General features: G+C 42.8%; 2 protein-coding genes across 2 annotated transcripts in view; one reads left to right on the top strand and one right to left on the bottom strand.

Moving 5' to 3' along the window:
• The first annotated feature begins 3,779 nt into the window (after positions 1-3,779).
• Positions 3,780-11,382, top strand: MTERF4 (mitochondrial transcription termination factor 4). Its single transcript, XM_066618747.1, has 4 exons — positions 3,780-3,974; positions 6,319-6,820; positions 9,071-9,255; positions 9,775-11,382. Exons 1-4 carry the CDS (start codon positions 3,939-3,941, stop codon positions 10,132-10,134), a joined length of 1,083 nt encoding a protein of 360 aa, XP_066474844.1. The 5' UTR covers positions 3,780-3,938; the 3' UTR covers positions 10,135-11,382.
• A 263-nt stretch (positions 11,383-11,645) lies between these two features.
• Positions 11,646-24,768, bottom strand: part of SNED1 (sushi, nidogen and EGF like domains 1) — a 95,539-nt gene continuing 82,416 nt past the window's right edge. Inside the window, exons 26-34 of the mRNA XM_066621501.1 lie at positions 24,123-24,401; positions 21,911-22,055; positions 21,671-21,753; positions 21,465-21,566; positions 20,903-21,019; positions 18,074-18,161; positions 15,392-15,475; positions 14,809-14,842; positions 11,646-13,496 (exon numbers count right to left, since the gene is read on the bottom strand). Of these exons, the coding sequence (XP_066477598.1) occupies positions 14,821-14,842; positions 15,392-15,475; positions 18,074-18,161; positions 20,903-21,019; positions 21,465-21,566; positions 21,671-21,753; positions 21,911-22,055; positions 24,123-24,401 (920 nt within the window). The 3' untranslated portion in view covers positions 11,646-13,496; positions 14,809-14,820. The remainder of the gene's footprint in view (positions 13,497-14,808; positions 14,843-15,391; positions 15,476-18,073; positions 18,162-20,902; positions 21,020-21,464; positions 21,567-21,670; positions 21,754-21,910; positions 22,056-24,122; positions 24,402-24,768) is intronic.

The following is a 24,768-nucleotide window of genomic DNA, read 5'->3' on the forward strand; positions in this document are numbered from 1 at the left end:
TGTTAATGTTGCCTGGGTTTACTGCTCACAACAACCCTCTGGTGCTAATGTGCCTTAGATGGGACTACTCTTTGGCTTTAAGTCACTTCTATAAAGCATTTAACACTCCAGGAAAGTGTGGAGGAGCCAGAAAGCACAGAGATTAAGCCTCAAAGAGATGCAGGGAGTAGAAAAGTAGAAGTACCAGCATCTTTTTTTCTTTTTCTTTTCAGGCTTCACCATCCTACTTCTTGATTTTCAGTTTTCTGGTGCTTTTTCATTTTTCCTGCTTGAATTTTTTTGGGAGGCCTGAAGCAGTTACATCTGTGTGTCTTTCTTCTCCTGGGAACAGATCCAGGCATCCTTTAGGCATGTACACTGTTTGAGATATCTGATAATGTGCGTTTTAGTATAGGTGATAGGTGCCTTTTGTTTGAAAAGGTTTCTGATCACTAAATTTAACTTTCTCCTGTTGCAGGAGATTATCCTACCATCGGAGAGGTACCTCTCAGAACAAAGGACGTGATTAACCTGAGCCAACAATTTCATTCCTTTGTTTCCTGTTGACTTCTATGAAGTCAACATAGTGTAGGTGACACTTTGCAGTTGGTAGTGCGCAAGGGCAAAAATAATCTGAAGACAAAAAAGGAAGACAGCTTTCCTAGTGTTTTATTCAGGTATTTTATTTGAAACTGAGGTTCTCTCTGCTTTGTCAAGCAGAGTCATTGTCAGACATTTCTGACTATGATTTAATTAAATGATGATCTTGATAATGTGGAAAGAAGTGAGGATCTAAGTTCATATCCTCTCCCTCTTCTTTTAAAAACCTGTTATACAGTTTATCAATTCTGTGGATAATAATCTGTGAAATGTTGATCTTAATGAGTGTCAGCTGTTCTAATACTCTCAGAATAAAACACTGTCAAACTACATTTTATAGTGCTCTTTTGAAGTCTGTTATGGAATGTTCCATTGTTGTTGTTTTTTTCAAATGAGCTGCTCTAGCACAACACAGAGATGTCTTAGTACAGGCTGTATGACCAGAGGTGCACTCTTAAAAGAATTGCAACGCTTGTATTTAACTCTGATGCACCCTGAAAATAAGAACTTCAATAATATAGCCATCTCCAAATTCATTTCTTAGAGAATAAGAACTTCCCTTTTTAAAAAATGTATTTGATTGGACCCCAGTTTAGAGCTGCTTCTGTGATCACATTTCCAATTTGTAGTACAGATTGGCTGTACTACAAAGTGTTAGCTCTCTGTTCATGCAAAGCCAGAGACAAAGCTAACAAGCTGGTTCATGGAAAGTTGCAGGCAGCTGAGTCATACTGAGATAGCAGAATTACACTGCACCTGTGCCTGCCACACCCTAGTTAACTGAGCAGACTGATTGGGTGCTCAGACTACTTAAGCCTCAGTCTGCAGTTCCACTATGTGCAGTAAGTAAAAACTGTGATACTGCTGCTGGAGACTTTGAGGATTGGATAACTGTGTGTGTGTATGCTGTAAATGACCTTGAACTGACTGAGATTTGTGGATACTGACTTGGATAAGGTAACCCTGGATTGCTATACTCTACATGTATGACCTGGACTGTTTTTTGACTACTGTGTGTGTGCAACTCTTTGCTATAATATACAACAGCAAATTCTAAGCCTCTGCTGGTTTTGTGCACCCTGCTCTACACTGGGACACACCCAAGTTTCCTTCCAACCTTAACACAAAGTTTTCTTCATCCTTCATCTTGGATAAAACTCTCCTTTAACCTATACAGTGGAGAAGAAGTTACTTGGAAGAGTCACTATAGCCTGCTGCCCATCTGTGTGTCTTGCACACATGCAGGCTATTGGATAGGCACTTCCAGGACAGTGTCTAATATATTCTACCCTACCAAGTGCCTGATGCACATTTTGGGAAGAATTGTTTATTGGATATACTGTCTACTAATTAGAGCTTTGTTTATCCATAACATTAAAGAAATGTGTTGCAGGAAATTAATATGACTAGATGCAAGTAAAAACTAACCAGAGAAAGCCCTGTTGGATGTGTTCTCCCTGGAACAGAGCTATCTTGACTCATTGTGATATTCCAGGAGCCTTTTAAATTAATTGGTTAGGCAAATTTTTTATCTTGAATTTTACTGCTGACTATATTTTTAAATGAGACCTTTTTAGAATATGAAATTTTTTTTCTGTGTTTACCATCTTAATTGTGCAATATCACTATTTTCCCCTCAAGTGAACAGAATAAATTCTAGTGTCTTAAAGTGTGTGTGTGTGTGTGTGTGTGTGTGTGTGTGTGTGTGTGTGTGTGTGTTGTCGTCAGCAGGGGCCTGTCCCCCTCTCCACTATATACCTTCTTGCCCTGCAACCTTGCAGTCCCAATCTAATGACCTTGTCCAGCAAGAACAGCTTGTGTGTTGCTGTTATCTTTCAAGTACTAATTTTGTTTTATCAGGAAGAGGACAGGAGAGTCCAAGTCACATGACCAGGATTACTCTGACAAATAGAATTTATGTAGCAAACTCCTGGAGTACTCCTATATTCACCAAGAACCTGACTGACTTTTAAATAAATTGTGTATGAATCTAAAGTGTAAACCAAAATGATGTTGACAGAACAAATTACAGTTTTCAGTCCTCCTTTAGAGAATGTTGACTTGAAACAGACTTTTGTACCTTTTGATTTTGTCTTGGGTATAATCTATGTCATGGTATGAATAGATCCGGGTCAGGAAGTAATTCCTCTATATGCATGCAGCCAAATTTTGTGCATGTATTTGTGTACAGTAATATTTGTCAATGTGGGGGATCTGTTCCTCCAAAACTGAGTGTTACTCTAAAGGAAATACCATTCAAGGAAATTGATTGACCCCATCCTACCCAGAATGTATTGCTCCCATTGGCTGCAAAAATTCTCAACTCAGGATGAAGAACACTGCAATAAAGCAGAGCTGAAAGAGACAGCTTTATTTTTGGTATTGGTGCATGTATGAGGATCGTTGGTTCCAAGAATGTTGGAAAGCTAACAATTCTAGGAGAGTGATATCAAAAGACTTGATCATGAATGCAATATATGAGTAACTAAATGACAAAATGAGGGGGAGGTTACCTTTTAAAAGTTACTTTTTATGCTACCGTAGTATGCAGTTGTAATGGTTTGTTGCAATGCTATTACAGGTGCTATTATATTTCTATGCTTCTCTATTTTTGCATTTTCTGTACAATGTGAATTATTATTTATATCCTGCTTTCCCCCCTCCCCATCAGGAAACATACACAGCAGCTTAATTTTTATTTTTGATCTATATTAGTAGTATACAAAAGTAAGGCAGGGGGATGTCACTGTCTCCTATTTCTCTACCTTTTTCTCCTTCTTCCAGGCCAGTTGCTGGTTGTCTTTGGGGATAGGAGTTACAGTTCAGCTTAAAAGCCATTTCTACCCCAAGTTGCATATACTTAACAGATCAAATGTGTATGCCTGTGGACAGAGCAGAAATGGGTTGAAAAGACACTTTGGCTTTTCCTGGTTTATTAATACTGGCCAGTGATCTCCCCCCCCCCTTTTTCTTTGTTAAATTCAAAATAGTTGGAGCTTTGAAAGAAAGTGTGATTGCAGTGGGCTTTATCTGAGTCCAGTGCTAGTTCAAAATGTAGAAGAGTTAAAAAAAAAAAAAGCTGTCGATGCACTACCGGACTGCAAGTTTGCCTTGGTGTGCAAGCTACTGTGGCTGCAACCCTCTCCACACTTTCCTGGGAGTAAGCTCCACTGACTGTAGTGGGACTTCCTTCTGAGTAGACGTGCACAGGCCTGGGCTCTGCACGCACACCCGCCCATCAGCGCCGCTTCCCTGCCCGGCCTCCGGGCGCAGCGTGCGGAGCGGAGCGGCTCTTCCGCAGCCTCTGTTTCCGGGGGAAGCGCGTTGCAGGCTCTCCGTCCCCGGCCTCGGAGGGCGGGATGCGGGGCCTGGAGCTGGGGCGGCTCTGCGCCCAGGTAGGTCCCCCGCACGAGGCGGGCTGGGGGGCTGCACTGTCCGGGGGGAACAGCGGGTGCGGGCCTGCCTGGGCCTGCCGCAGAGACCCTGCCGCGAAGTGTTGAGGCTTCAGTGGGAGGCGGGTGCAGCCCCCCATCGCCCTGGGGGGAGATGTAGCACTTGAGGCGCTCTCTCTTCTGGTTGCTGCTACTGCTTCAACCAGTAGTACATGTGGTGTTGTAAATAGAACAGTGTGTACCCCTGGTTCCCAGACTTGGTGGCACCAGGACCCACTCTCACAGTGCATCGCAAGCAGTTGTGTGGGTACTACCAGTGGTACTTGAGGTGGTGCCTGGTGGTACTCACGGAACCCCTGGACCCCTGCCACCCAACAGCAAGACCCCTCAAACAGTGTTTCTCAACCGGGGTATGGATACCGCCAGTGGTACTTGAGGTGGTGTCTGGTGGTACTCGTGGGATCCCTGGACTTCTGCCACCCAGCAGCGGGACCAGGAACACAACACAACAAACAGTGGCATCAGGCTCCAAAGTGTGTTTTTCTGCACTCAAAAGCCGTCCGCTCTGAGCCTCTTACTGGTGTTTGTCACATTGCATCCAGCCTCCCAACCCAGAAGTACCTGGCAGTGATGTAATTGTTACTTCTGGTAGATGGACTGTGTGAAGTGGTACAGTGGAGGACAAATGTTGAGAAAGAGAATCCACCTGGGTTTGCCAGACTTTTAAAAAAAGGAGATGTAGAAAGAAATACTATTTTACTTATTTGTAAATAATAATAACCAGAAAAAATAACTGTCAAATATTCTATTTCCCTATATTTACACATGCTTGCAAACCTAGGGCTTGAGACAATTAGTTATCTGATCTTTCCATTACCCTTTTGGTGACCCACCAAAAATCAGATCATGATCTCTTACAACACACAGTTTGGGAACCACTGGTTGGCAACCTTCAGTCTTGAAAGACTATGGTATAAGCCTACAACACCCGGTATTCCCAGGCGGTCTCCCATCCAAGCATTAACCAGGTCTGACCCTGCTTAGCTTCCAAGATCAGATGAGATCAAACATGTGCATGGTAACAGTGTCTGATACTATACTGCCTTGATCAGAAAGAACTACAGGATGTTTATACCTTATCTGGACTGCTTGGGATGGGAAAATGTCTGGATTTCAGAATAATTGCATAAATACAATGAGAAATGCTTCCTTTTGCTTTTTTCACTGTTACCTATATGGGTGCCTGCTGACCTGTTTGACATTTTTCAATCATATCTGTACAGGGACACATCATAGAGCAGAGAATAGAACTTACAGCCTGTACCTGCACTGTACGTGGGAATGAGCACAAGATCTTCTAGTGCTCACACTATAAAAAGCTTTTTTATAAAGTTTTGGACAAAAATGTCTGGATTTTGGAATAGTCTGGATTTTGGATGCCCGGATAAGGGGTAACCTACCTGTACTACATTTTAGTTTGATATTTGGGGAGTGATGGAGTTTAGTGGAAGAACATCTGCTTTGAAGGAAAAGGTCCCAGTTTTAATTTCCAGCATCTCCAGTTGGGGCAGAAGAAACATCATGACATTTGAAAATTAGCTCTGATGGTACAGTGCTAGATGAATCAGTGGACTGATTTGGTGTAAGGCAGCTTCCTATATAATCTGTAATGGTTTAAAACAGGGGTGTCCAAACATTTTGGCAGGAGAACCACATCATCTCTCTGAACTGTAATATTATATACAAAGTAACAAAATAAATATTTGATATGTTTAGAAACAGGTTTTTGAGTAGACCCAGCATATCTTAATTATTGCCACTTTGTTTGTTACTGTGAAAAGTAAGATCAGATATAAATCTGATTTGATTTGTGAGAGTAAGGCACTGCCCTTCTCCTCTGCTGTTCTCCTCTGCTCTCTAAATTATTTTTGCTTTTGAAAAACATCCTAATACTTTTATAGCACTATTTTTGTTAAAAAAAAAAAAATCATTGCCAAGGCAAGATGCATTGTTTGTGATGTAGGCATGAACAGAACTTACTGTGTGTATTGGAAGCCATAATGTTGTCGTCCCCCTTTCAGCTAGAGTGTTTTAGGACAGGGTTTATGTATCTGTGATTTTAAAAATTGTATAGCATTTATCTGGTAAATTCTAAGGACCAAATAAGAGATCACCATGGTATAAGACTAGAAGTTCGAGGTCTTGAAATACTTAGTAAAATAAGTCTCTGGTATTGGAAGATGTATTTATTTTTTTCAAGCATGCTGGTTTGCTCTGTCCTGTATCTGAACTTGTCTATGTGATGCAGTATGCTTTAAAATAAATTAGTTTTCATCTATTCCTATAGGTTTTACGGAGGCACAGCCTTGTTCCTCTTGCCAGGAGCTACATCCAGTTGTCCTTTCTGAATTCTTCCCCTGTGGCCTTTTTCTACTCTGTTCGAAACCTAGGGTGCAAATCAACTGGTACTAGTTCATCTGAACAAAATGAAGCAAGCTTGGCACCTGGTAGCTCTAAAGCAGATAGCAGTGAAGTCACTCAAAAGCTTCTGGAGACACTTGCTGTTTCCCCTGCAGAACAGCAGAGACCAGCTGACATGGGTCACTTGAAGGTGTTGGATTCATTCTTGAACATGGGGTTCAGTTCTGCTCAGATAGTGCAGTTGTTCAGCTTACAGCCCAATCTACCTCCTCAATCCAGGTTGACTGTGGTTTCAGAGCTCCTCCTCCTGGGTTTAAGCACAGACTGCACATTGAAGGCCCTACAGAAGAGTCCTGAAATATTGAAAATGTCAGCAAAGCACCTAAAAGACCGTGCACATCTTCTGAGGAAACTTGGCTTTAAGGAAGGTAATCTTGATTCTATGCTGGGCAATCATTGAACATCTGTTGTGTACCATGGCCAGTACTGAATTTTTGAGATTTAATTCTGTTGGCTTCTATGAGCATTATCTTTCATATTTTTGGGTGGACATTTTGTGGACCAAGATTGAGAGTACCCAGCTAACGCTGAGGACAGGGTGCAAATTAAGTTGTATATGAGGTAGGAGGAAGCACAGCTGCCTCACATTGACAGAAATGCAAGCATGTCCCTGTATTCACCTGGGGCTTCTGTTCCGGAACCTCCTGCGATTACCTGAAACTGCAGATATGAGCAAACGCCTCCCCCTCCACCCTCCAGAGCCAAGGGGGGCGCTGCTCCTTTTGCTTCTGGAGGGTCCTTTGAGTCCAGCTGAGGCCGTGGATGTCTGTCCGCAGCCTCTGCCAGGCTCAGACTGAACCCTAGAGCTCAAAATATGTAACTTCTGGTTTCACAGAAAAAAACTATAAGTGATGTCATTAAAAAACAAAACATAAAAAAAAGTCATAAAAAAGTGATGTCATAACATAAAAAAGTGATGTCATAAAAAAACAAAAGTCATTAAAAACATGACTTCCTCTGTGAAACCAGAAGTCATGTGTTTTGAGCTCTAGGGTTCGGAGGACCCTTTGGAGGTGAGGGGAGTGGAGCTCCCATTGCCTCCAAAGGGGATGCTCATAGGGGGCTCTGCAGACCCAATACAGGGGCCTTTGCAGATCCAATATGGGGGGCCCCTTGTATATGTTATGTGGATCTGTTTGCAGAGGCACACCACTGCATATAGCACATATGTAGCTGTCCTTTCAAAGAAAGGTTCAGTCCAGCTTTGAAGATGTGGCCCTTCATCTCTAAGATGGCATGCCAAAGGCAAATCTGTTTGCCTCCTTGATTGCTCCCTGTTGCTAGACATGAAACAAAGAAAAGGAAAAGTTGTCTAGTGATTAAAATGACAAATTGCTGATTTTCAAATGACAAATCTGTGACTGAAATGTTAGTTTTGCCTTTCAAGCCTTTTCTTCTAGTTCTCCGTATCTGTTCTGTGAAGAGGAATTGTCAACCTGAGCGGGGAAAAAAACAATTCTACCTTTTCTTCTCCATGCTGCTAATCAGGAAAAGGCCACTTTAATGTTACATCTTGACAACTACCTGTACATAATTATTTATGCATTTTCTTTTTGCTTTGTTCCTCAGTACTCCCTTTGTTCCTGTACCACCTTCGTGTCTGCAATATGCAGGCATCCCTAGATATCTGCGAGGAATATGTTCCCACCCACCCCCTTAGATACCAGAAATGATGGATAAAAGGGAACCCTGTCTGTATACCGTACACAGCTACAATACTCTGTGCCCCCCTTCTGTGCAATAGCTTGTTGTTTTCTTCATTACCAAGCAGGCATGGTTCTTGCTTTTACAGTACAGATGCTAGTGGACAACCACAGATAGCCAGATCTGCCAATACAGGGGGATGCCTGTATTTTTTTGTGCACACACACGTGTGTAAAAATCTGAATATAAATAAGAGGCACATGTACTGCATGACATGGCAACTTTGTTGTCTGTTACACAAAGCGTTTAAAGAACTGCTTGAAAAAGCAGGCTTGAAGGGAACAGTGTTCCTTGGGATGTCTGCCCTGGTGTCTAAAGGATCATATTGGGAAAGGTAAAGCCTGTTGCATAAAGCAGTGTTTCTCAAACTGTGGGTTGGGACCACTAGGTGGGTTGCGAGCCAGTTTCAGGTGGGTCCCCATTTGTTTCAATATTTTATTTTTAATTTATTAGACTTGATGCTACCCTGGTATGTGACTGCATTTGGGGAAATGTTACAGACCTGTACTTTTAACAAGCTACTATTTATATTCTTTTAACAATGATAGGCAGTGGGACTTACTCCTGGGTAAGTGTGGGTAGGATTGCAGCCTAGGATTGTTAAAAATTTTCCTGCTTGAAGACGTCACTTCCAGTAATGACATCACTTCCGGTGGGTCCTGGCAGATTCTCATTCTAAAAAGTGGATCCTGGTGCTAAATGTGTGAGAACCACTGGAATAAAGCATTAACTTTCCCAGGATGTTTCTTGGAATGTGTTGATCTCGAAGTAGATTTCTGATTAGGAATATCATTGAAGATGAAGAGCAGGTTGCATCCCTTTTTCCTGGTATGCCCTGAGGTTTCTCATGGGGGAAGGAAAACAGCTGTTGTGGGCATATCCTAAGTTACTTCTTTCCCCTCTCATGTTCACAGATAACCTGAATCATGTGGCGATCCATTTTCCGAGCATCTTCACATTGCCACAAAAGAGAATTCAGGCTGTAGAGCATCTCCTCAGGGAAAAATGCCTCTTCACAACACAGCAAATATCAAAACTACTACAAACATGCCCAAACATTTTGCTAGAAGAGCTAGGTGATGTGGAATACAAATTCCAAGTAAGTCTGTTTTGTTGTATTGTATGTAGCATTATAACTTAAGGTAATTATTTAGTTGGAAGTGACCCTCAGGGCCATCTAGTCCAACCCCTGCCAGTAACAGGAAATTTTCCTAGACTAGAGCATCTCCAGCATGTGCTTGTCACTCTTCTGCTTTAAGATTTCCAGTGAAGGAGACTCCACCATCTCCCTTGGCAATTTTTTCCATTGCTAAAACACCCTTACTGTCAAGAATTCCTTCCTGATGTCCAACCAGAATCTCCTCTTTTGCAGTTTGAACAAATAATCTTTTTGCTAATGTAGATAATCATAATCTGATTCCATGTAATGTGAGGCACAAGTCCAAAGTTAATAAGCTGGCTTTGCTGTGCTCATGCCTGAGCGCTTACTAGCCCTTATTCTCAGGTGACAGAAAATATATTTTAACAGAGTCTCTCTGCTGGATTACACCCATGAAACAGAACGGTGACAACAGTAAGAGTTTATTTCTTCTGCTCATGTTCAGTTTCTTTCTCTCAGTTTGCCTATTTCAGGATGGGAGTTAAACAGAGAGAAATGGTGAAAGCTGGCTTCTTCCAAGCATCACTGACTGAGATAAAGAACCGATTTGTCTTCTTAGAGCGCTTGGGACTCTATCAAACTCCTGACAAGAAAGGACAGACCCAGGTTGTCAACCCGAAGATGAAAAGCTTAATCAGAGCTTCTGAAAGTGACTTTGTAACTAAAATAGCCTGCTCCTCAGTTGAGGAGTATGAGATCTTTAGGAAATTGCTAGCTCGTGAAGTAGAGCAAAGGTGGAAACAGGAAGAAGTGCTGAAAAGTGAATTATTAGGTGTAGACAGTGATGGAGAAGACTCTGATACAGAATTAGGACATTAAATAAAAATAGGAAACTAAAGATGTCTGGTATATAAAACAAATGTCTGGTACTGGTTAAATCCTTTCAAGTCTTCACTTATCTGTGTCTAGGAATGAACTTATCATTTTTGCAAAGGAAAGGAATAGATGGTCATGAGGGGAGGTTGAAGTTAAACCTTCTTCTGGTAGTGGCTGCATAAAAGTTATGAAACCCAGAACTTCTGCGTGTTTTGAACCTCCATATACTTAGGCAGCAGTCCTATACCTAATTGTAAGTGCCATTGAATTAAGTGAGACATACTTCTGCATACTTGTGCTCAGGATTGTGCTGTTAGACCTTCGGATGGTGACTTGGAGGTGGGAGTTCCAGTTTGCTTTTTGAAAACTACAATACCTCCTATAGGACATAAAGATAAGCATGCTTAAGTTTTCTTTTCTTCATGCCCAGTAGCATCCTTCTGTTTTTCTTTCAGTTGGCTAACTATTAAATACTACTTTTCTTAAGATATAATTCCAGTTGTAAATGGATTTTGCTGGCAACTAGGGGCTGAGAGCTAGTTAGTTATATACATTTCTAACAAATAGAATTTAACTCCTGAAGACATTGTGTAGTTGTAAATAAACCAGACTGACTTTTAAATAAATTGTATTTTTAATCTAAAATGCAAAACAAAATAACTTTGACAGAATAAAATCTTTAGTTTATTGCTGCATTACATATGCCTCAATCTGGCTATAAAATACTGGCTTGATACAGACTCTGTTCTGCCTTAGACTGTTCCTTGGGGAAAACCAGTGTCACTGCAATAAGACAAACTGGTTATGAAGACCACTCGCTACTTGCTGTAGCTGCTTTCTAAAAGCTAATTGGGCTTAGAAAAATATGACATTTTACTGACAGTGTTACTACCTCACTTCCATTTTCTTTTGTACTTTGGAAGCTGCATTTGTAATGGTGAGATTCTCTTCACTTAACTCACAAGCCAGTTAAACTGGAACAGCTGACTTTAAGTGCTTATAAACTCTTTGCTATCTGGACATGAAAATGCCATTGACATTTTTTTTTTTTCAGTTCGTTGAGAATTCAGCATTTAAAATGCTAGAAAAGTTTAAAACATCCTGGTTTTAAACTATGGCTAATGCAATCTATGGCCCTCTGATGTCATGGCAGTATCCTATCCCAATCCATCCAAGCTGAGCCACTGCCTTTAAAAAGCTGTTTTCTTTTCTAGCACTTTTCTTTTTAAATTTAAATTTCTTTTTAAATTTCTTTTTAAATTTAAGAAATCCACATTTTGCATAAAAAGGCCAAATTACAAAAAGTGGCCTAAAGGGCGCAATCCAAAGGGCGCCTTACGCCTATATGTCTTATGCCTTAAGTCCCTTGGGCTGGTATAAGAGGGTCACAAACCCTCTTATACCATAAAGCACGTTTGTGCCTCCTTGCGGGGAAGCCAGGCTGGCACTCCAAGAAGCGCCGGTCTGCGGAGGCTGGCATAAGCCTCTGCCGTGGCTTCTCCACAGCTGCTTTTGTCAATGCGGGGGGGGGGGGGGAGAGCGGGGAGGAGAAGTGAAGGTGGTGTTTCTGGGCAGGGGAGGGTGGGTGATGGGCAGTCTGGGGGCGGGGCTGGGTCCCGGCAGTTATGCCAGATCCCAACCCCTGTCCCCGTGGAGAACGGAGCAGCTTCAAGCCGCTCCACTCTCCTTGGACTTGCACTACCTCCGGAGGTGGTGCAAGTCTGAGGAGACCCATTGGGGCCAGCAGCCCTTACCCAGGAGTAAGGGGAAGAGTTTCCCCTTGCCTCTGGCTGAGCTGCTGCTGCCCACAAACCCGCAATGGATACAGCGCAAGCCTCCTGGCTTGCCTGCTCCAGCGCGGTTTTGGATTGCGCCCCAAACATTTTAAGTAGTTATGGCCGGAATTTGGGGATTCTGTGATCTTTTGCTTTAAAAGTATGGTTTCCTTTTACTGTCCAAGAGTGATACCCTTCCTAACAAGCTTTCTTCACTGTAGTGAACTACAGTGTACCCAACCTGTGGAAAGAGGAAGTTTGATTCCTGTAGCTTTTAAAGCAACAGTTGGAATTAGCGCATTGGAACAAGTTTAAGGATTTGTCAGTGGCCTTTAGGGTTAAGAAATCTTGCAATCTTTTCTTCTGTGGTGTTTTTGGGAAGGGTGGGGGTTGCTGCTTTTATTATTCCACTTGCAGCATGCTTCCCTTCACTGAAGAAAGTATATGTACAGCTCTCAAAGCCTGCCAGGATCTAATTTTTATCAGCAGACCTGTTGCCCAGAACATTAATACATCTTATTGGGCTGTGATTTCTGCACAAAACCAAATGGCTTCTAAAGACATTCCCTGATGCTGCTTATGGAATAAAAGTATTAAACTATAACTGAGTCTCTGTTTTTATTAATTTATAAAATAGACAGTGTATGTATATTAACACAATCTTTAACTAGTCATACAAACTCACAAAAAGATAGGAAACACTAAGGCTCTTTGAATGGGTGGCCATCCTTGTTGGAGCAAACATTAAAAACCTGATCTACTAGGTAGACAGAGGATGGATGGAAAGGCATCATAATCCCCCCCCCCCATAATGCTTTGCCCTTCAGAGTGGTATAGTCAATTTTGAAGAATTTGCAAAATTTACTTATGAGGGCATGGTATTGTCTAAGAGTTTCATAAAATAGCAGATCCGTTATCTGGACAACAATGACAGTGTTTGATCTCTTTTCTGATGTTGGATATAGACCCCCACAGCCTTTTTGTATGGAGCTAGAAATAACTTTTGCTAACTTTTGAAATATTAATATTTGATAGCAATAGGAAGGCATGGAGGGTACTAGGCTGTCAGCTGATCTGTCCTTAGGGAGGGATTGTTCTTGCTTAGGGGGGAAAAATCATGCTTTCAACTCTGGTTACAAAGTGGGGGAAGTTTTTTTTTTCTTTTAAAGCCAGTGTTGTGATTGGCTTGAAACATCAAATTTTACAACCATGAAAGTTTCTCCATTTGGTTATAATTCAGGACATTTGTTTCAGGGCTAGTTTTCTTCCAGGGCAGTCCATTAGCTTCAGATTATATATCACATTAGCTGGGGAAAGTTTAAGCCCTATTCTTGCTGCAAGTGGCCCACAGCGGACAGTGGTCCTGAGACTTTTAAAAAACATGTCACTCATCTATATATAAATTCAGGTGCTATGAAAAAAGGCATCTGAAAAGGCAAGAAGGCACATTATCCTGCCAAAGAGAGGGGGATATGGCTATTTGGTAAACACCTCCAGAACAAGATGAAAGGGGAGAAGGTCCATTGCTCTGGCTGGAGAGGTTTCCCCATTTTTTAATCCAGTTAGCAGAAATGCTGATGGGTTTGGATCCTATATGACAAAGAAACAAACAAAAATGTTGACAAAAATTTAGAGTGCATATGTACACAACCTGACAAAAGTCTCTCTCTTTCTCACCCCTAGGCTTTGTCTTTTTGTCAGCAAGTTGCTTTAATTCCTAGTCATGTTTACAGATGAACAGAGCAGTAAATCAGTACCTAAGCAGGATCCTCAAATGAGCAGATTCATGACACTCTTAAAACAAGGAGGATCTGTGTAACTCCGGAGTTTATCAGTGTAAGTAAGACCCTCCCCCCCCCCCAATTAAATGATTTAAACCTTGGAAGAGAAATCTGTGAGCATTATCCACCTGCTCTAGGAGGTGTTTCTGACATTTCATTCCTCTATTGCATTTTCCCTTTAAGATGAGGGGAAGTGGTAAGAAAAAGTGGCCAAAGAACATCTTTGTTCAGAAAAGTCAGACATGAGTGGAAGAAGCATCTCAGGAAATTTGTGAGATGATGCACTTCTAGTCATGTCTGATGCTTCTGATATTACACACACAACATCTGCCTGCAAACAAAGAGCCAGACATGCTTTCCTGCTAATCCAGCCCACACAATCTGCTGTGAATTCAGTGGGTATAGCTGGTGTTTGTTTTGTAATGCTAGACAAGCTACCTGTACTTTAAAATTTTCTTACAAGGGGGACATAACTTCTTGCTCCTCAAATTACGCAATGAGACAGCACCCACCATCTTCTCAACTGCAAACAATGGTGAGAGAGTCCACTACAGGGGGCATTAGCACACTCCCCATCCAGGGAGCTCCCAAATCTCTTTGTAGTACGGGCCCTAGTTCGACAGCTTATTCAGCATAGTGATTCAGATCAATGGTGTATCTAGTGCATGTAACATCCGGAGCAGGTGTCACCCCCTCTATATGACATTAAAAAAAAACCGTCTTCCCACGCACTCACTTTTTCTCACCCCCCTACACACTCCCTCTCCCCCCTTCCACGTTAACTTGTCTTCTGCATGGCAAGTACAGCACGTTGTGGTCAGAAGAGGTGGGGCCAGATAGGGGAGTCAGGACTGGGCTGCTAGATTCTATAGTATTTGTGTATTTTATGGCCAACAGGCCAGCAATGTAGGCACCCCCCTCTCTTCTTGCTGGGACCAATGTAGCAGCAATCAGGTGCTATAATTTTCGTGCCAGCCAGTGGGGAACAGATCAGGCACATGACTTAGCACCCCCTTACAGGTGAACAGCACCCAGGATGGACAGCCCTACCCCCTTCCTGTACTACTGGTTCAGGGAGCCCTGATCTCATCTATTTCCCAGCAGAAACACAGGATACTTACTGCATGACTTCTTCAGTGTCTGTTACTTTGTTTCCTGTAACAATGAGAGGATAGTTAATAAATGAAATGCTCAAATATCATGTCTTGGTCTGCAGTACTGAACTTTGTTATTTCATTCCTAGGGACTTCAGTGCTCTGAATGCTACTTAGTTTCAGTGATGTGCCAGGTACAGCAGAACTTGGATTGCATTAACAATGACTGTTGTTTTCAGGAGCAGTTTTAGGGCCCAATCTGATCCAACTTTTCAGCACCGGTGCAGCCACAATGCAGCCCCAAGGTAAGGGGATAAATGTTCCCATATCTTGAGCAGGCCTCTGTAACTGTCGCCCCACCGCAGGATGCAGTGCATGCCCCACTCGCATGGCTGCACTGGCACTGGAAAATTGGATAGGATTGGGTCCTTAGTGATCACAGATTTAAGCACTCAAGCTGATGAAACACTCTCAAAGTTAAAATTTGAATTGGATGATTTCTGTTCTAAACTATCAGTGTGGTGAGAATCGGTTGGGGACCAAAGTTCTTGAGATTTCCCCCTTAGTTTGTTTTGACCTTAAATCATCAAGGTGACTTTAATCTCCATACCTGCTGAGTGCCTTATTTGTAACAGTGCTCTCACAGCTCTCCTTGTAGCAGACATCCTGGTGGATTTTGTAGACCTTCTTGTATCTGTTACAACAACACACATGTCAGAGTAGGCATGGGGGGGGGCAAATCTGCTTGGCCACATGTGTTATTTGGTTTGTGAATGGCACATAAAGCATGAGCATTCCTTGCTCTCCAGTATCTTGATTTAAAAATGAAAAGTCTCTAGCCTAACCTGGACCCAAGTCCCTGATTTCCTAGGTTCCAGAGCCTCCTCCCCCACCAAAGGTGCTGGCTATTGTAATTGACCATAGATGCTGTCACTCCTCCTACGTGGCAGTGGTGGAAGATGATGGGAGGAGCAAGTCCCAGGAGGATGAGCTGGGTTGTGACACATCCTTGGGAATCACAGGCTTCTTGTTGAAGTAGACATCTGAAGTAGATTGCCTTGCCCTCTGTTCCCTCTCCCCAAAGCATTTCCTGGTAGCAAGCAATTGGCTCCATGCTAACTAGAACATACCACTCTCATTGGTGCAATTCTAGCAACAGAAGATATGCCACTTCTGTTGGCTGAAAGCACAGTACAGACAGCTGTACTTTTCTGCAAGAACTTTTGAATGGTTTATTGATTTTTTAAGACCTTAATGCTGGCAAAAATTGAAGGGGCCGGCAGAGGATGAGATGGTTAGATAGTGTCACGGAGGCAATGAACATGAATTTGGACAAACTCTGGGAGTTAGTGGTAGACAGGAGGGCCTGGCGTGCTGTGGTCCATGGGGTAATGAAGAATCAGACACGACTTAACAAATGAACAGCAGCAGCAACAACAACAAATAACTGGGGATGTGCTGGAGCCAAGGTTGCAAAGTTTGCGGACGACACCAAACTTTTCCGAGTGGTAAAGACCAGAAGTGACTGTGAGGAGCTCCAGAAGGATCGCTCCAGAATGGGCAGCAAAATGGCAGATGCGCTTCAATGTTAGTAAGTGTAAAGTCATGCACATTGGGGTAAAAAATCAAAACTTTAGATATAGGCTGATGGGTTCTGAGCTGTCTATGACAGATAGGCTGATGGGTTCTGAGCTGTCTGTGAAAGAGATCTTGGGGTGGTGGTGGACAGGTCGATGAAAGTGTCAACCCAATGTGCGGCGGCAGTGAAGAAGGCCAGTTCTATGCTTGGGATCATTAGGAAGAGTATTGAGAACAAAACGGCTAATATTATAATGCCGTTGTACAAATCTATAGTAAGGCCACACCTGGAGTATTGTGTCCGGTTCTGGTCGCCGCATCTCAAAAAAGACATAGTGGAAATGGAAAAGGTGCAAAAGAGAGCGACTAAGATGATTACGGGGCTGGGGCACCTTCCTTATGAGGAAAGGCTATGGCGTTTGGGCCTCTTCAGCCTAGAAAAGAGACGCCTGAGGGGGGACATGATTGAGACATACAAAATTATGCAGGGCATGGACAGAGTGGATAGGGAGATGCTTTTTACACTCTCACATAATACCAGAACCAGGGGACACCCACTAAAATTGATTGTTGGGCGGGTTAGGACAGACAAAAGAAAATATTTCTTTACTCAGCGTGTGGTCGGTCTGTGGAACTCCTTGCCGCAGGATGTGGTGCTGGCGTCTAGCCTAGACGCCTTTAAAAGGGGATTGGACAAGTTTCTGGAGGAAAAATCCATTACGGGGTACAAGCCATGATGTGTATGTGCAACCTCCTGATTTTAGAAATGGGTTATGCCAGAATGCCAGATGCCAGGGAGTGCACCAGGATGAGGTCTCTTGTTATCTGGTGTGCTCCCTGGGGCATTTGGTGGGCCGCTGTGAGATACAGGAAGCTGGACTAGATGGGCCTATGGCCTGATCCAGTGGGGCTGTTCTTATGTTCACATCCCCAAGTCCCAAGTCAGTGCCCCAGTTTTGGGCACATGCGACTCAAGTTCATATGAGTCATGAAAAATGTGTGTTTTCACAACTCGAGCCTGAGTTGCAGTCCATCCCTGCAAATTACACCTGAACAAAGAGTGTTATAATGAAACAGTATTATAGGAAGCAGCTTTAGAGCTATCACTGTACCTTTGAAGTTATTTTTCTGAATTTTGGCTGTATTACATCCCCACATTATAGACAATTTGTGTTCCTTGTATGGGTGTACAGAGCCCAGTATTGCAATGCCGTATTGCAGTGTTTTTCAAACTGTGGGTCGGGACCCACTACGTGGGATGTGAGCCAATTTCAGGTGGGTCCCCCATTCATTTCAGTATTTTATTTTTAATCTATTAGACTTGATGCTACCATGGTATGTGACTGCATTGGAGAAATGTTACAGACCTGTACTTTTAACAAGCTACTATGAATATTCTTTTAACAATGACAGTAAATGGGACTTACTCCTGGGGAAGTGTGGGTAGAATTGCAGCCTAGGATTGTTAAAACATTTCCTGCTTGATGATGTCACTTCCGATCATGACTTCCTTTCTGGTGGGTCCTGACAGATTCTCATTCTAAAAAGTGGGTCCCAGTGCTAAATGTGTGAGAACCACTGCCGTATTGGATAGGCAAAACCACCCATGATTCTGGGACTATTGGTGGGAATGTTCCCATGGTGGAGCAATGCCTTGTCCTTGAATTCTCTAAATGGAGGAAAATGCAGTGAGGTAGAGGGAGATAGTGCTTACAAGTAATGGCAGACACCTCCTTCCCAGACTGGAAAAGACTTGGTTTCCGAGTAGAGCCGAGTACAAGCCTGAGGCAGCTTCTTGCAAGCTAGACAGAAAAATTGGGGAGATTGGGAAAGGAAGAGGAGGTATTTTTAGAGTTAAAGGCACTGTAGTAAATGCAGATAGATCTCTGGACCTCATTGCATTAATGGTCTTGTTATCCAAACACTTGAAGACAACAAGACATCAAGAAAAAATGTTCCCTAAACACCTCCCCCAATCACAATGAACTTAAAATGTTCCTGTGTAGTTGAGTACAGGGAGAATTTGTGCCTCCTTAAAACAAGTTTGGAAGGAAAGGGTGCATTCAGCCTGAACAGCAGAAAGCACCAAATATTAATTGTACAGTACTATGTCTTGCAGTAGGTAGCTATGTTAGATCAGGGGTGTCAAACATAAGGCCCGTGGATTGGATGCAGCCCCCAGAAGCTCTTTATCTGGCCCTCAGGCTCTCCCAGCACCACCATATGCTCTCAGCTGCTGAGCTGTGCTGAGCTATGCTGTCACTGATGAAAGGACTGCCCACATGATACTTGAGCTCTCCCATACCTTGAAAATATGATCAAGATTTGTATATTTATCATCATATGTAGTTAATGAGTTCCTAAGTGAGAAATCTGACCTACTTAATGACATCACTTCCGGCCCTCAGCAGTCATCATGAATACTATTTAGCCTGCTGAATGAAACGAGTTTGACACCCTTGTGGTAGATGCTCTCTGGCAATAAGATGTGATCATGGCTAAGAGAAAATTGGGCATTACAGCGTCAGTTCTTGTACTTTTCATAGCTAGTAGGCATGGGGGTGGTTACTATAAGACACAGAAGTGCAATCTGCTTGCCAAAGATCATCTGCTGAACTTCAGGGACCTTCCCAGACCACTGGCATGCTCCGGCCAAAGCAGACTTTAATAACTTAATAGTTATGTAATTCTTGATGGCAAAGGACTTCTCATGTATTATTAATTAACAGTATTTATATACCGCTTTTCAACTAAAAGTTCACAAAGCGGTTTACAGAGAAAAATCAAATAACTAAATGGCTCCCTGTCCCAAAAGGGCTCACAATCTAAAAAGATGCAAAGTAATACCAGCAGACCGCCACTAGAACAGACAGTGCTGGGGTGAGGTGGATGTATTATTTTGATGTAGTCCTCTAACAACTTTGATCTTCATATAGCAACTAGAACTGAGAGGGAGTGGCTTGCCTAAGACCACCTAGTCGGAATTCATAGAATCATAGAGTTGGAAGGGGCCTAACAGGTCATCTAGTCCAACCCCCTGCCTTAGGCAGGAAATCCTCTTAGAGCATTTCCAACAGGTGCTTGTTGAGCCTTTGCTTGAATATCTCCAGTGAGGGAGAGTCCACCACCTCTCTTGGCAATCTGTTCCACTGCCAAACTGCACTTACACTCTGAACTGCCAAACACTCCAAACCGTCAGGAATTTTTTCCTGATGTCTAATTGAAATCTTGTCTCTTGCAGTTTGTACCCACTGGTTCTAGATCTACTTTCAGAGACAGTTGAGAATAAATTATTCCCTTCTTCCTTATGACAGCCCTTTAGGTATTTGAAGAGAACTATCATATCCTCCCTCAGCCTTCTCTTCTCCAGGCTGAACATGCCAAGTTCTCTCAACCTTTCCTTGTAGGGCTTGTCCTCCAGCTCCCTGATCATCTTGGTCATGGCAAAGGCAAGTTTCCAACCAAGGAAGTCCTGACTGGCAGCTCAGTCTTGTATAATTTGCTACACCAGTTATCTGAACAGCCACTGTGATGTGCGAGATCTCTAAAAGGAGCGCCCAATGTCAATTTTCCATTGACAAGAAACAACAGGGAGTCCCAATTTGGATCAGGGTCAGACGGCTTGGTGGGTATCCCTTTCCTCAGTGCTTTTTCCTCAACTTACATCTTCTCCGTCCCAAGCGGCTATTAGCTATAGAAAATTAATAAAGTCTTTCCCCCTTCATGGCTCACAGTTTAAAAGGAGGGGTAATTTAAGCTGCAGGAAAATCAGCCGGGAAAGTGTTAACCCCTCTCCCAGTGCTGCAGCTCCAATCCAAATGACCACTTCCACAGTTGCTAACCAAAGAAAAAAAGATACCAGGATAGCCAATCATGACAGTTCCACATAAAAGCAAATTTTTAAGTTCCATGTGTTTTCCTGAATCTCTGACATTTCCAGTATGTATTACAGCATGGCAGTTGTATTAATCCACAGCTTCAGCCTCTATTTGCAGCAGTGACATTGCCCACCCACCAGCATGCAGAAGTGAAAGCCAATCCTATTACTGTTTTGTTCCTGTCATGTAGACAGCCTCTTGAGTACCACAAGCACTGTTTTCAGAGCCATATGCAGCTTTTTCACTTGATACTGGCCTACAGGAGAGACTACAGAGTAAGGGGGAGGCTTTTGTACAGCTCTAAGATATATGCAATAGATACTTAATACAAAGTAGGACTAACATAAAGCTGATTCAGAATTCGAGCCCTGCAAATCTCTGTTTTATTCCCTTGTGCCTTATTAAAAATCCAGTGGCTGCTTTTCAGAGGGATGAGGCCAAAGCTCAGTGGAAGGAGGTCCCAGGTTCAATCCTATACTTCAGTGCAGCAGTTGCATTCTCTTTCTGATATCTTATTCACCACCTTTCACAGAGGAAGCAAGGCTTGTGTCTATTTCTCTGAGTGTTTTAATTCTTTCTTACTTTGGTGGTTTTTCTCTTGGTATCGCACAGCTATGTGATGCAGCTGGCAATGCTCAGAGAAGCACACATTCCTCTGGACTCACCTAGTTCACACTGTCTGCCTTTGAATCCAGGATTACAGTCACAATGGTAAGACTCTGAGCCAGCCACGCAAGTCCCCCCATTCTTGCAGACGTTTGTGGAACAGTTCTGTTTTTCACCTGGAGATGCAAAGGACAGAAGCGGGAAATTTCCCAGACTTGCATACAGCACACCTAGAACGTTATGACAGGGTTCCTCAAAAGAACAGGCAGAGCACCCTACAGTAGTCCATACTGAGGGGAGGTATAGGAGATAGTGTTATGCCACACCCAGGAATGAGTCCAGGAAGTACCTCCTTTGATGGCTCATCACCAGGTCAAATCTATGGGTGGGGTGGGGGCAGTGAACATCAATCCCACATTGCAGTGGACAATGAATAATATAAGTGATTGTGTTGTGGTAGTGGATTAGCCTATTGATGCAAAGAACAACCATATGAGGTAATTAACACTGGTAATTAACACAGGCAATTAACACAGATTTGACTTCATGGTAGGCTATGGACAAAGATGGTACATCTTTATTTTCTACCCTCCTCTAGGCTTACTCCTCCTATAGACTTACTTTCTCTCTTGGTGCTCTCAGGTTCTGACAGCTGCAATGCCAGACTGGCCTGATTAGGGGATTCTTCTACATTTTTCTCCACTTTCACAGGAGCCTCGGGTTCTAGAGGAATAAGCCAACAACAATTCAGCCCAAGGATTTTGGCCAAACTAGGAGACTAGCAACCCAAGCAGGCAGGATTGCAGGGATGGGGGGGAAGAACCTACGTGTTCTCACAGTGACTGAACTACTTGGTGAGCTGCTGAATTTAGTGGTGATCCTCCCTCTGCCATCTACCAGTTCTGTAAACCTTTAAAAGAAAAGGGCTAGGTCATTGTCACCTGTAATACAATTTCAATTGAAGTGATACACTCAGAGGCTTCAGTATCTCATGAACCATCCTCCATGTTCATTCTGCTTGACAACTGACCATCTCCTTTATCCTCTCCCCTCCCCCCATTCTTTACCTAGGTGCTTGTGAGGGTTCCTCAGGGGTGTTGTGATCTGCAAGCAGGCGTAATTCTGGCACGAATGCTGGGGGGACCCGATTTCTCAACACCCGAGGATGCCCTGTTTGGCTCCAGCGCCGTTCTGAGGTACCATCTTTCTGCACTGTAGATCAGAGAGGATTAAATTTAGCCAGATGGAAGATGTCACTCAGAAGATTCATTTTATCAGGAAGCCATGTTGGAAGCTACCCAGTGCTTGCACTTACCTTGCCTGAGACTATGGAAAATACTGGAATGGTCATGAAGGCAGTTCGCAGAGAGAAAGAGCAAGCACACGTAACTCAAATCTACTAGAGCAGGGCCACTTGAACCATGGCCCGAGGGCCAGATCCAGTGTCCGTGTGGATATGTCCACCTGGTGAGCGGACCTTCTGGTTCCACTCAGGCACTGTGCGAATTCCACCTCGATCAGGGGACAGGGATCTCTGGGCAGTTGCATCTGCCCGGACGTCCTTTTGTGCGGCCTTCTGGGACGCCAGGCAGACGATATGACTGCCCACAGCATCCCTGTCCTTCACACAGCACCTGGGTGGAACACTCAGAAGCAGTCTGAACGGGGACCGCATTCCAAGCATACAATGGTTGCTAGTTTGAGCACTGCTGTACTAGAGCAAATAAAAAAACTGTTGGCTTTTATGTTTTCAGAAATAGTTTCCCTTTCTTCTTCCTTCTAACATGCCTTGTTGCAAGCCAGGATCTGCCTGCATGTAGGTGTGGTTGATCCTAACCAATCTTCAAGGCATATCCTTCATTAAGACTATTAATCTACAGACTGGTATTTTTCCATCATGGTCACTGAATTATCTCCTTCCCTTTATTGCTTAGCACCTAGCCTGAAAAAGAGTCTTGGTAAACTCAAAAGCCTGCTGCCTACTTTGTGATGTTTCAGTTGGTCCTCACAGAAGTATTGTATTTTTGTTGCTTTTGATACAGTATTGTGACAATGTCACACAGCAGATGTTGCTTTATTCTTTAGATTTGGGAATGAGGGTGGGAGATAAATAAAGAGATGCACAAACTAACTAAACATATTCAAACAGATGCACACATTCACCCCAGCCAGGGACAATTTACAGAATTATAGCGTGTCTCCAACACACACACACACACACACACACACACACACACACACACACACACACACACACACACACACACACACTCTAATGAGCTCTAATTCATACATACTTCATTATAGAAAACCTGCAATACCTGGACTTCTATAAAGTGTATGTACTTAATAACTTGTAAAAGGGGATTTTTACAAATGTCCCCTTACACTGTGGCAATCTCCAGCAGCCAAAAATTCCCTGTGGAAAAAAGCAGTAGCTACACTGGTGCCGCTGCATTGCTGCATGGAGATTTAGGTAGGATTGGGCTGCAAGTGTCAAATAATACCTTATAACTGAAAAGGCAAATAGGTGAGCTGTCTTGGGAGAATCGTGGATGTGGAATAATGATATTCCTCAATTATCCTGCAGATGCAGAGGTTGCTGCACAGCGGTATAAAAGGGCACATTTACTTGCAAGAGGCATGAACCTTAAATATTATATAAGATTCCCTTCTCTGTTTTGTGTAGAAGTTGAATGTGCAACCATACTGCTGTATTCTGTGCCCCTCCAAAAAGGGAGGCAAACAAATCCTAAACCAAAGATCATTTATGCTGAAAAACAAAACTCATAGAAAACGGCACCCTAGGTCAGAGATCTTCTGATTCCATATACTCATTACTAGCTTGAACTGATCTTATTAAATGCATACTGAATTCTTCCCTGGAATTGAAAAGCAAAATGCTTTTCTGCAGAAAAGAGGGTTTTACGCTAAACAGTCAACCAATTCTTGTTTTGAATGCAAGGGTGATGGGGCAAGGATGCCAGTTACCAAAGAAGTTTTGTGGTTCATTAAATTTTTTTTTATAATTGCTTATTTCTTGGTCTTTTCACATTTTCATGGCAGCAGGATCCAAACTGGAATTTCAACTCTTGCTTATGACAGAGGGTAAAGGTCTTTAGCTGTGTAATAGCTGTAGGCAGATATTTTATTTGCTTTCCTGAAATGCTGGAAGATACAGTCTGCTACCCTAAGATGACTTTCTCCACACCCTGCCAATCTGCAAAGAAATCAAAGGGCTTGTAGGCAGCTACATGAAAAACGGGGGTCTGCACTTACAGGCTGTAATGTAGAGATGAGCAGGTTCACTAATGACTTGTCCTTGATCTGTGTTCTGTACAGCCATGACAGATAAGCGATACCTTTGCCCTGGGTTCAGGTCACGCACTGTGTAGGAAGACAGCTTTCCATTGGGCACATAGCGGCTTTTCACGTTCTGACTTGTGGTGACATTGATGATGTAACCATCTCCAGAGCCAACCAAAGGCTGTTCCCAAACCATTTGGACAGATGTGGGTGTCACTCTGGCTGCAGTAAGGTTTCGAGGAGGAAGAGGTCCTGTGAGGGAGAATAAGGAAATTCAGCCTGGAATTTTTTTCAGGTGCCTTTTATCTACCTTATTTTTTTTTTTAAATTCAGATATTTAAGCTGATATAATAATAAATTGAAACAACCTCAAAATAAAAAAGTAGTTTTACATTAAGATGAGTAGTCATTTATATAAACAAATGGAGCTCAAGTTTTTCCTCCTGTTATTGAATGTAAACCACTGCAATCTGATCTGGTGATACATGTTAAAATAAAGTAGCAATGCTGATTACTCAGTGTTGTGTGTTTCATTGTCATTGGCCTGTGAGTCGATTTGGGAACAATGATGTCCTTTAATTGGGGGTCTGTCCAAGAATGGGGCCATAGCTCAGTGGTA

The sequence above is a fragment of the Tiliqua scincoides genome, chromosome 3, assembly GCF_035046505.1.
Source record: "Tiliqua scincoides isolate rTilSci1 chromosome 3, rTilSci1.hap2, whole genome shotgun sequence".
Lineage (NCBI taxonomy): Eukaryota > Metazoa > Chordata > Lepidosauria > Squamata > Scincidae > Tiliqua > Tiliqua scincoides.